Here is a 12,473-nt window from a genome sequence, read left to right on the forward strand (position 1 = left end):
TAGACAAAAAAAAACTACTATGATCAATTTTGATCTTAGATTCATGAAATTGATCTGACACGATGAAAAATACTGTAAGAGACCAAAATCACAATACGACGAGGAAGAATTTTTCTTGGGAGTCAATAAGGATTTATATCTTATTTCACTCAATTCCGTACACACACACACACACAAACACAAAATTACACATTCGATATAGAGAAATCCGTTTTATACCATATGTTATATATGTGCCTTTGCCCCCTTAAACGTCATGCTTAGAGAAGTTCCTTCTATAGCATTTATATGTCCTCTTTACATATCATACTTTCCTAGCATGTCCAATTGACGTATTGCCTATCCGAATTGGCTATAAGATGGACAGGAGGTCAGTCTTCGATATTAAAATTATTAATGTCTAGTAGCAAAAAAAATCTAAAATTGATATCAAATATGACTACAACCCAATTCTTGATCTCTTTTAACTCTAGAGATCAAAAATAACAACAGTTTTCTTTTTTGTTCAAGGTGATGATATGTATGATTGTAAAAGAACAAGTCACTTTATTTTTCATCCCGTACACTCTGATTCAAGGAAACCGGGGAATAACTCCCCTCGGTTTATGTATAAACCGGACAAGACAGAGATCAATCTAGATCACAGATATTAACAAGGCTGACTTGCCATGTGCACGCAGAAAAGAATTTTGCAATCAACAAAAAAATGAATTATCAAAAAACAAAAGAATTATGAGGTAGAATGAATGGCCAAAATTTTGAAGGTGAAAACCAAAACTCACTGAACTTTGACGGCTTTTTCTTTGCATAACATATGCCACTCCTGTAGAACTGCCGACTGAAGAGCACGATGTTCCACTTCCTCTGCTGTCAGAGTCGATAAGGTGGAAGGTTCTTTAGGGTTACCGTTCTCATCCACATTCTCTTTGTTTTTCTCATCTTCCTCCTTTTTCTCTTCAGCCTTTGGACGCTGTGGTGGGGGTTTGGCTGCCTTGAACAGGGCTATCTTTTCCATAGAAATCCTTAGCCTCTCTTTAGCCGCAATCTTAACCTCTTCTTCGGGCATGTACTCCACGCCCCCGTCTGTGATATCATCTAACCAGCCTTGTAGATCTGATCCTATTTCCTTTGTGATTGATGCATCAGAAGCACGGACGACAAACTTACACATCATCGTTGTTGTCTCATCTCCTAGATCAACATTTCTGCTCACCTCACTGGCACCGAAGATCATCATACCCACAAAACCACCAAACCAAGTTTTTGCAGCATAGCACAACTGTCGAGAAGAATCAGAATTTGAGACGTCAGTGATGCACAAGTAACTACTGTTATAATCAGCACAACAATCCAAACATCCACTAACTATGAAAATGCTACAAAACGGTTTTTGGTAAAACAGGATATGTGATCGCAGATCTTAATGTAGTATTTATTATATTACAATTAATTTATAAAACCACTGTAAGATCAGTTATGCCACATGGGTCAAAATGTCAGATATTTAGAGAACACAATTATTGTTGTTTAGATGAAATATTAAGATAGGTGCATACGGTTGATAGAAATAATAAAAAAGAAATGTTTATACTAATTAGTTATAACTCTGACGGAAGATAAAATGTGGAAAATTGTTTAAATGATATCAACATATCCAAAGGAGACTATTAGTGCTCCACAAGGTATGTTAACCAGGATTTTGATGACAGCTGGAGGAAGACCTCAGAAAAAATTTTAGAAACAATGATAAAAAGAGATAAGTGCTCTTGGTTTGGCTAGCAAGTGATACCGCCCTAAAGAGCACCCCATGGTCAGAAAAGATTAATATAGCCACATCCATGGGCCATTATAACTTCTTGTTTTTGTTTTATATTCGAAATTAGAAAGTATAAATCCACATAGAAGAAACAGAATGCAGTTCAGTAGGGATAGCAGTTCGAATTTCGACACTTCTATGCATATATAACTATCCACTTACCTGAAAACCTGCTACCGTGCGGATAAAGTGTGAGCAGACTTGATGGAATGGCTTAGATGAGAGTGATTTCAATCCACTGAGAAATGGAGAAGCCTCATACTGCTGTGCAGCAGTGGCTTTGAAACCACTGCCTTCGTAAGTATATGCACCTGTGTACTCCAATATAGCAGGTAAACTTGGCCACAAGCGAAAATATTCAACGGGAGAACATTTATGTGGTAAGAGAAGCTCGGTTAGTGGGATCTTGTAAGGCTGGCACCTTAAAATCATGGGCTCTCCAAGCTCTGGTTTTAAAACACGCCTTTGTCGCATGACCTGAGAATCCTCTTCTGCATAGTCTCCTTCATAATCTCCAGAAACACCACTTCCATAGAAAGGGTAATACAAAACTTGAACCCAAAAAGCACATCTCTCAAAGTGTGAAACACCAACAGTGACACTGCTGAGGACCGGATCCTAGGATAAACAAATTTAAGTCATGCTACAAAGCTAGTACAGATTCCATCATGAATATTGTAGATAAACCATGGTCTGCAGTACCGGACCATACCGCCCGGTATGGGCGGTACATACCGGTCCGACAGACTTCCGGTACGCGGACCATATGTTACCGGTCCGACGCTGTAGCAACACTGTAGCAGTGCTACAGTGCTTGACACGCCTAAATATACCGAGCGGTACACCTGGGTGTACCACTCGGTATACCGTATCATACCGGTACCGAGCCCAGATCGAAACTCCGGTACGGTACGGTATTGCGGACCTTGAGATAAACGATGTCTTATATATGCAGCAAAAAATATTCCACGTGATTCACATTCTAACAGAAAAAACAGTCAAATTTAAACAACTGCCATATAACATATACCAGTCAATCAAAATAAGCATTGGGACTCCAGACGAGACAAGAAGTTGCTTCAAAATGCCCAAACCTACATGTAGACATTTTTGTGATATGATGCTGGAATTCAACAGCCAAATAATTATTTTGACATATCAAGTAGGTCATTCATCCATTTTGATATCATTGCAGTTCTTTAATGTAATAGCTCTTCACAATTTGATGATGGGAATAAATGAGAAAATTGGAACTTATCATGCAATAATATCTAAAACATAAAAAATTAATTTTATAGCTCAAGAGTTCAAAGGAAATACTGCAGAGTCCAGACTAATGTCTTCCACAAAATGACTTTCCACTTAACGTACTCTGATAATTTGGAAAACTTAAAAGTGCACTCCTGCTCTATAGGCTTACAAGTGCTGATTTGTTCAGGCTGGAAGGAATTTGGAAGATACAATCAACCACCTATAACTGACAAGTCTTCTTCTGTTTAAAGATGAACAAAAGAATTGTTTCAGATTTATCATGCAGCATCCGCTAATGAACATAGATTCATGAATATAGAGAGGCACTTTTTTGTATATATAGCATATGATTGCAGTATGTATGCATGTGCAAGTGCGAACAAATGACAATAAAGTTATTTTCTTAAATGTGTCTGCATGTTATAAACACACATCAATGAGTGATAGCAAGGCAAAAGCAAATTGGAAAGCCAAAAGGCCTACAATCATTAAGTAGCAATTACAGAAGCAAAATCCAAGAAAATTAGCAGAGAATCCTGAAAGAAACCTGTGAGACAAGATTTCTTAGCTGTCGAACTGCTTGAAGTGACCCATCCATAAAGTACAGTGCTCCAGAGAGGCCAACCCGGATATCCACCCTATTAAGCTCTAGTTCAGTCAAGTTTAAGATCTGAAATTATTGATTTGATCAGAATGGTTAATATGTCTTGATGGCATAGTTTAAATAATACTCAACTACAAATGCAGTTAAATAAATCAGTACATATAATGAGTTGAAATCATGACAAACTAAAACAAAAAAGGTATTTTAGCTTGAAAGTGAGAAAGAAATACCAAATTTTTGCATATAAACTAGTGCAAACCAGTGGTACATGGAATCATATTTCCAAACTCACAAGCCTTGACAAATAACTATTTGCTTGCCCTTCACTCGGACACTTGTCTAACTGTAAGTATATTGTTTCATTATCAGTTAATATAGTAATAATAAGAAGTGATTTTTGTGATTCTAATTTGATGATACTAGGCTTTCTAAATTATATAAAGTCAACATCCAATACTTCACTTAACAAGCCTAAGAGATAAATGTCACTTTTTCCTTTTAAGTTATACTTCAACTTTCCTGTAACTCTATTTTTTTATCCATGACAAACAAAAAAATTAAATACACATTAGTAAGATATGTCAGACCAGCTTAGATGACTTGTCATGTTATTCTTAATTTTTCTACCTACAACGTATGAGGAACAAAATTATCATACAAGAGATTGTCAAGAAACCTAATAAAGGCATTGGTCGGAGGAAATGCACCCAACCAACAGGATATGCTAGAATTCTTGTCAGTTTCCTTTTCAGAAAAGATAACCTCCAGCTCTACGTTAAAAAAACTAGCTAGCTATATCTCAGGCTCAAACAATCTTGATCTTTGACTTGAGTGGTACACACCAAAATAAACAACGCAAAGTGAGTCATGCCACACTTAAGCTGCAGATGAAAAAAAATCTGCTGAACCAGGTCATTTTTGTAAGTGATTCAAATTTAAACGACAATGAACAAGACTATCCTCAATAAGTGCAATCATCTGCATTTCCTTTTTTATCTTTCTCTTTAGACGCAAACATCCATTCCAACATTTTCATAGCTGCAACACAAAATTTCCATATGCATTGATTCCAGATTATCAAATATTCTCACCATGAACATGCTTTTTGTCATTGCTTTCTCATAAGTTTGCCTCTTGCACATGAGAGTTATACAACAACTGAATAAGCTCCATACAATCATCATGCTATACAACTTGATTTCCTATCTGATTTCCCCTTCTTGTTTTAGTACCAAAATCTCCTACATTCTGCTAATTCTTGGAAATACTTCTAAAATGTTTATGTTCCTTCACTTCTTAATTTGAAATATTAAGACAATACAAAAATTATAGATGCTAATATATGCAAAAGTTGGTTGCAAGCAGAAATAACCATCTGAAATCAAGAAACATACACAAATATCAACAAAGTATATAAGTGTGATACCTTCAAGTGAAGGGTGATCCTCCCATCCATCGAATCTGCCAGATGATATGCTTCAACATAGCAAGGATCACTACTACCTGTTAGAGAATGTGCTTTTGGAGGTACTTTATGCTTACTAGAGTCGACACCTTTGGTTAACAAAAGTCTCAATTCACTGGGGTCAGGCCTCCAGAGCTCTTGAATGGCCTTATGAACCAATCCTTCCAATTTTCTGTCTTGGGCTGCAGATGTCTCAAAGAACTGAACTGTGAGTTTATGGTGGCTAAAAGGATAATCTCCCATAGTGTCACTAATTCCTACCCATCTGAAAATTATTACATGTCAGTCATTCTTCAAAGCATCAAATAGTTTACAGCATTCGTTGCTACAAAGATCAAAAAAGAAGTCCAAGCTTCAAACAACACAGAACTGCAGTTGAGTCAGATGATCGAACTATGAAAGACATTAGCACAGGAGCAAACCTGTATATTGTTTTTATCAATCTTTCATAACAAAATACATACATATAGAAATGCAATTACTAATTACTTCATGCTCTTCCCATGTTTTAGCAACACCACAAATTTTTTATTCATGGATCTGAATAGCCTCTTGGATCCATGCTTTAGAGTAATGATTTACTATTGTACCCCAAGAGTTGAGTTCCACAAGATGGAAGTATAAGAAAAAAATCCACAATGGCACTGTGGTGTCACGAACGGTCGTCGCGCACCCACAACAACTCCGTTCAACGAACCGTTCGTCGCTCTAATCTACATGTACAGCTGCTTGGCAGCATGTTTTGGCTTTGTTTTAAGTCCTTTTGCTTGTAAAAATGTAAGTTCGAACAAGTTGCAACGCTACAATGCGACCACTCACCGAACCGAGCAAAACAACCCCAAAACAGCTCCGTTTTCACGTGCCATGGGCTGATTTCTGCAGCCCGCTACTGCACGCAAAACGTCAGCTATCTCAGCACCCTGGAACCACCCGGGTGGCACAAGGCTGGATGGAGCTTCGGTATAGTGTCGAGCGTTGAACACTCTTTCGTAAGTTCGCACGTTACCTTAACGGGAACTTGTTGTCGTGCCCGGCACTCGGTGAGCAGTTGTTTGTGGACTTGCAGCTGTTCATTCAACCTTCTAAAGTCCTTGTTTTCCCCCTCTCCCTCTTTTCTCTGGTGCACGCAAGGTGCTCGCTGAATTGCTTGTAAAGCTTCCCCTTTTCGCGAGACGTCGGGACTTGTCCGTCGCTCGTTCTTCGAACTAATCAACTTTCTCTTTTTACAGGTCCTTCGGGACCTGCGAGACGTTGCAAGTGGGCTGATCTTTGCGGACGTAAATCGCAAGGGCGAAGCGTGACTTAGGCAACGCAAGCTAAGTTCGCGTCTTTGCCGCAATGGTCCTTACACCTTAGGCAATTCCAGCTAAGGCCGTGACAGTGGAGTAGTACTTAATGCAGTATCACTTAATTTGGTATGCCCCAGTGTAAATATGTCGTGCACCTAAGTGGCCATATAAGAATAAAGGTTCATGATAAGCTTGAAAAAATTTAAAGGATTTTAAAAAAATATATACTGGAGATATTTAAATCTACTTTTGAAGTGCATATCCATTGTTTCAAAAAAGGGTCAGGAATGTTTTCTATAAATATCTACCCTTTGGCAATTCATTTTTAGTGTCACAGGATTCATCAGAATTGTTGGAACTGCAACAGCCTTCCTCACCCACCAACCATCAAAATATGTGACTGTTCATTCTCGTATACTGCCCATGTAACCTCCAATCTCCAATCCTATCTCTTCTCTTGTACCCTGTCTCATTCGCTTCATATGCCTTAAGAGTGAATGATGAACATGGAAAAAATATCAGCTAAAAGTACTGAACATGCAATAAACGTGTCCAGCAAGAAACAGATTTCTTTCTCCACCTCTACTTATAATTCCACAATCCTCTTGTCCACTTACTCTCCTTTTTCTTATTTCCTCCTCTATGTAGTCCTCTCTGCTGAAGTTGGTCACTTACTGCTACATTCCATCTAAAATCAGCCAATCCAAACATATTCAGGCAGAATCAACTGCAGAATTAGATTGAGGGATAATCATCAATTAGATAAAAGTTAGGACCAAAGCTGGACTACATCAGATTATGATTGGCCAATTCCCAAAACCTTGGTAATAAGCATATTAGTGCTCCAAAATTCTTTCTGTAGCCAAGTTCTACAATAATTAGGCTAGGAGAACAAAATCATACTTGTCCTGATAAAAATATCATCTGCAAGTTTGTTTTTATTGACTACTGTAGTGCATTCTACACAACTAAAAGAAACAATTTTTGCATTATATGAAACATCAATTTTCTAAAAATCATGTCAGAAGCTAGAAAAAACAAGATTATCAGTATATGGTTTATTCCATGAGGATGTTTAATGACTTAATCTATTAGTTATATGAACATGTTGTGGCTTTCCGAAGAAAATATGCTGCCTCATTGATAGGAGATCTAAGTAACAGTTAACAGTCTTTAATAACATTAATAGACTCCGATCTGTCAAATATCTACCTAAGATGTAAAGTTACAAGCATTAGACAGTAGACACTCTTCCGAGCTAGCAGCACATGTTTATCAACTTATCTTTATTTCTCTCAGTTTGAGAACCCATCAACTTAACCAAAGAAAAGTGTATATTTAGTTAAAAAATACCCTTGCCTTGGTAAATACAGTTACAACAACATGACCAGTGTTTATTGCCCTATCAAGAGAACAATTCTTGGAGTCAACAACAACACAAACATATAAGACAAATGCATTACCAAAATGGACTTAACTGAAGCATTTCTCAATCATTTTTAAGCTTTTTGGTAAATGCTATAATCAACAACTGAAACACATTTCTTAGTTTCAGTATCTAATTGATTAAAATGCAAATCTAATCAGATAATTCCACACAATAATAAACTCAATCAACTGATGAAAAACACACTTGCTGAACTTGTAACGTGCACAAAGGACTGACCTGCTTTCTGGATGACTTGTAACAAATTTTAACATCTGCAATATAAAGCGACTTTGATGCTTGTTTACAGAGTCAGCCATGGAACCACCTTTAAAATCTTCAAGTTCTTTACTCAACAGTTGTCCTGCTCTGGGATTCCGTGAACCTAGACGTTGTGCACAAATAAGGACTGCTTGCACATCTTGAAGCTTGTTTGAAGTAGTTGCAGAGGAATCAGTATTAAACAACACATTGTGTATATTGGATATAAATATGTTCAATGGATCTTCCGGATCATCAGCTAGTAGTGGATCAAGACCCTCCATATCAAAGTGTTCAGCAATGGCCCAAATCAAGCGTGCAGATATTCTCGGTGTATGCACCTTGCAGAGCAAAATAGATCTTACTTTAACATGATAAGTAGGCAGGCGAGGACAATATTGTGTTTGTATAAACAAAATAGATAAAGCATGTAAGAAGAAGAATGAGAGTCAATAGAACGACATGCAATTGCTATTTTACAATTGACGGCTAAGGCACATATGATATTGTTAAAGAGGACAGTTGGCTGTTTTAACGAGAAAGGAGCCTTGGCAACTTCAAATATTTCTGAAAGGGTTAAGCCACTGTCAAATTTTCATCCTGAATAAAGCAAATGAACTGATATGTACAAAAGTCTCTTTTGATAGTTATTTTTTATATGATTATCATAGTCTCATACTATTACAGCCTCACAGGAATATTAATTTACCAATTCAAAACAGATGCATAAAAAGAGCATGATAAACAATTACATCTAGCTGATAATCTCCTAAGCACCCGACGGTAAAAGCATTCAGCCAAATTTAAGAAAAAAAATGAATACGAGAGAAAAAAAGAGGCATTTATGCAAAAATAAATTGGTTGTTTCATTGCAATCTTGAAAAGTACTGAACTTAATGCAGAAAATGGCAATTTACTAGTGTATTTTATCTCTATTATTTCATGCTTGCTCACTACAAATTTGCAAGTTCCTGCAAATGTGCAATGCCTTAGCATTTCTTCACAATCATTTTCCACAAGAAAAAGATGTATCAGATTTGATTGTGACAAAAATAATGATACTAACCTCACGAAGATCTTTGATAAGTTGTAATTGCAAGTTGCGCAACCTAGTCTCATACAAAATCTGCTCCTGAGAAGCACCATCTTTGATCCTTTTCACGCCTCCTCTTGTATCATAAATGTGACAGAGCCTGACGAGCAACTTCAGGTAACAATCAATGGCATAAGTTCGTCCATCACAGTCCCACAAAACACATGGTCGACACACTTCCACAACCTCTAAAGCTGATTCTGTCCAATTCAGTGCACCATAACCAGTTCCATAGGCTAAAGCACCAATGACTCTGCCCTCCGTTCCAGAATTTTTCTGCTCAGGCAACGGAAGAGATAACTGAAAGCAGCTTTCCACTAGTGAAGCAACTAATTCCTCTCTGAACAAACTTTTACTTATTACGCTGTTCAAATCATCTTTTATTCTTACATCCTCAAAAAGTGAGGTAATGTCTGTTCCAGGGAGAGGCTTCTGTCCTCTTCGCACACTTTCTTTTGCAAAAAGATCGACACAAAGGGCTGTACGGCAAATACATGCCAGAGCATACATACGATCTGATTCTGCCCTCAGGTTTCTCACCATCAGAAGCAGCCTCTTAAACAAAGAAACCTGAAATAAGGAGGAATGAGAAAAAAAAAAATTAACCCTACAAAACTCCATCAAAGTAAAGAATACCTACACTTACCCCTCTGAATTATCAGAAAAAAAAAACTTTGTAATTAAAGTACAGTATCAGGCAAATCTTGCAGCACTCTTACCATTTCTTATATTGTGTGTTCTGAAAAATCATATCTTTGAATAGGATCAGCACCTAGTGCTTTAGTCTTCTATTGTTTATTAAAGAACATTACTAGAAAGTAAGTTAACATCACTAATCTAGTCTAAAAATGAAAAAGCCAAACAAACAACAAGGTGTTTGGGTTTGTGTACATACATCATGTACATACATATATATACATGTGTATATATACATGTACATACATATACATACATGTACATACATACATATATACAAGGTTCGTCGTACCGCTCCGTACCAACATTTCGATCCGAGCTCGGTATGGTACGGTATCGGTGTACCGGGCGGTACATCAGGGCATACCGAGTGGTACACCCTGGTGTACCGAACAATTTTATACTTTTTTTTTCATACTATAGCAGTGCTACAGTATAGTATTGTAGCACTGTAGCAATGCTATAGTATAGTACTGTAACACTGTAGCGGTACCGGGTGATCCACGTACCGATAACCTATCGGATCGGTACGTACCATCCGGTACGAACGGCACGCTTCGGTATAACAGACCTTGCATATATATATATATATATATATATATATATATATATATATATATATATATATATATATATACATGTATATATTAATATATATACATGTATATATTAATATATATACATGTATATATATATATATACATGTACATATATATACACATGTATATATATATATAGGTTGTGTTTGGATTTGTATTCTTGATATTTACTAAGTTAGAGCTTGCATATGCAATAAAAATCTGGTGGCGGCATTTGGTTAGTTAGAATTGGTAAAGTCCTGCCTGCCTTTTTTGCATATGTAGTTGCTCAATTAAGTTCTTTAGCATGTAAAAGATCAGCTCGTCATCTTTGGCTATTGAGACCACCAACAGATAAGTAAATAAAAGACCACTACGTAGACAAAATGGACTCGCGGTGCACCTGCATGCTGAGATCGAGAAGGTGGAGATTCGTGACGACAGCCCTCACAATGCTTTCTCTAGCAGAAGAGAACTCCTGCCTATCCCAGAGCGTGAGAATGGCAATGATTGACGCTGAAGCCCACTCTGGCTTCCCTCCCGGAACATCAGCCAGCGAGAGCATATTGATCCCGACCTCAAATATCAGAGGCGGATCCAACGAGCTCAAGAATGGAAGGAGATGGGAGACCACATCCGAGACCCCCACGTGTTTCTCAGCGCTCGTCGAGGAGTCCGTTGCGGCAGAAGCGCTCCTGTCGTTGCTGCTCCCTCCCAGCCTGGAGATCTTCCGGAATACCTCAACCGAGCCAGATGCCACGGCCTTGGTAGCAAAGACGAGTGGGAACACGGTGACACGGAAGCTCTCAATGGGAAGGACCAGGGAGCGGGCTATGAGGGCGTTGCGCTTCTTCCAGACGAGGTCGATGGCAGCGACGACCCAGTTGGAGCGGATGGCGAAGGAGTTCTCGCCGTCGATGAGCTTGTCCCCCGCAAGGCGGCTCATGCGCTTGGTTTCGAACTCCTGGAAGAGACGGCCGACGGCCTCAAAGGCGGCACGGGAAACGGCGTCGGAGCGGTCGAGGGTGCCTTGGTTGATACGGGCCCACCAGGCGGAAGCGCGGTCGAGAAGGCCCGGGGCGGTGTGGCAGAGGAGAACGAGGTCGTCGCGGGCAAGGACGCATCCGAGGGTCTCGGTGGCGGCGAGGCGAAGGGTGTCGCTAGGGGAGTCGAAGAAGGCAGCGATTTCGCGGTGGGCGTCGGCGACGAGCCGGGGGAGGCGGTGGGAGGGGAGGGCGGAGAGGATGGAGACGGCGGCAGCGGCGACGTCGGGGTCTGGGAAGTCGAGGTCGGAGCGGACGGCGGAGCAGACGGTGTCCCACAGGTCGGGGGTGAGGCGAGTGGAGCGAATGAGGTCGAAGGCGAGCTTCTTGGAGACAGCGGAGGCCGGGGATGCGAGAATCTCCTCGCAGGTAGAGCGGGCGACGGCCGACACGTCCCGCCCCGCCGCCGACTGCTGCAGCGCCTGCAGTAGCGCCCCCGACTGCCGCAGCGCGTCGTTCGACCGCAGGTCCGCCTGGATCTGCGCGATCAAGATGTCCATCCCTCGCTCGCAATTCCTGTCTTTCCCCTCAAGAACAAGGAGACTGAGGCGGGACGTGGTGATGGGATTGGGTCGGATCGGGATCTCTATCCTCGGGTAGAAAGGGGAGAGAGGGGAACGGGACCTCTCATGGCAGTTGGGATCAACAGGGAGGTGGCGGAAGAGACTTGTATTACGGCTGATGAGCTGCAACAATCAAAGCCCAAGGCGTAGTAATGAAGAAACGGCATTTGGGCCTTCGATGACACCTATCTCTCTTCTTTCTATTTTTAAGAAGGGCTTTCAACATAGTTTCTAATTAGTGTATATATATATATATATATATATATATATATATATATATATATATATATATATATATATATATATATATATATATATATATATATATATATATATATATATATATATATATATATATATATATATATATATATATATATATATATAT

At 39.3% G+C, this 12,473-nt stretch overlaps 1 protein-coding gene across 3 annotated transcripts; it reads right to left on the minus strand.

The window, feature by feature from the left end:
* Positions 1 to 571: 571 nt before the first annotated feature.
* Positions 572 to 12,233, minus strand: LOC135584183 (protein TPLATE-like). 3 transcript variants are annotated; one of them, XM_065112984.1, is made up of 7 exons: positions 10,883 to 12,230; positions 9,179 to 9,775; positions 8,092 to 8,453; positions 5,098 to 5,401; positions 3,615 to 3,737; positions 1,979 to 2,434; positions 572 to 1,279 (listed from the first exon to the last, which is right to left on the minus strand). In XM_065112984.1, exons 1-7 carry the CDS (start codon positions 12,020 to 12,022, stop codon positions 779 to 781), a joined length of 3,483 nt encoding a protein of 1,160 aa, XP_064969056.1. In that variant the 5' UTR covers positions 12,023 to 12,230; the 3' UTR covers positions 572 to 778. The 3 variants fall into 3 exon arrangements, 1 of the variants encoding a protein (XP_064969056.1); XR_010487809.1 differs by lacking the exon at positions 572 to 1,279 and adding an exon at positions 3,237 to 3,308 and having other exon boundaries at positions 2,295 to 2,434; positions 10,883 to 12,233; XR_010487810.1 differs by lacking the exon at positions 572 to 1,279 and adding an exon at positions 3,188 to 3,308 and having other exon boundaries at positions 2,319 to 2,434; positions 10,883 to 12,233.
* Positions 12,234 to 12,473: the final 240 nt, after the last annotated feature.

This window comes from Musa acuminata, chromosome BXJ2-6 (genome assembly GCF_036884655.1).
Source record: "Musa acuminata AAA Group cultivar baxijiao chromosome BXJ2-6, Cavendish_Baxijiao_AAA, whole genome shotgun sequence".
In the NCBI taxonomy this organism is placed as follows: Eukaryota; Viridiplantae; Streptophyta; class Magnoliopsida; order Zingiberales; family Musaceae; genus Musa; species Musa acuminata.

What these genes read in the sequence shown, in the direction of transcription:
- LOC135584183 (XM_065112984.1), bottom strand. Translation starts at nt 12,022, where the DNA reads ATGGACATCTTGATCGCGCAGATCCAGGCGGACCTGCGGTCGAACGAC. An exon ending in TTCTCGATCTCAGCATGCAG is followed by an intron (nt 9,776 to 10,882) that starts GTGCACCGCGAG and finishes TCCTTATTTCAG; the next exon opens with GTTTCTTTGTTTAAGAGGCT. An exon ending in TTATCAAAGATCTTCGTGAG is followed by an intron (nt 8,454 to 9,178) that starts GTTAGTATCATT and finishes TTGCTCTGCAAG; the next exon opens with GTGCATACACCGAGAATATC.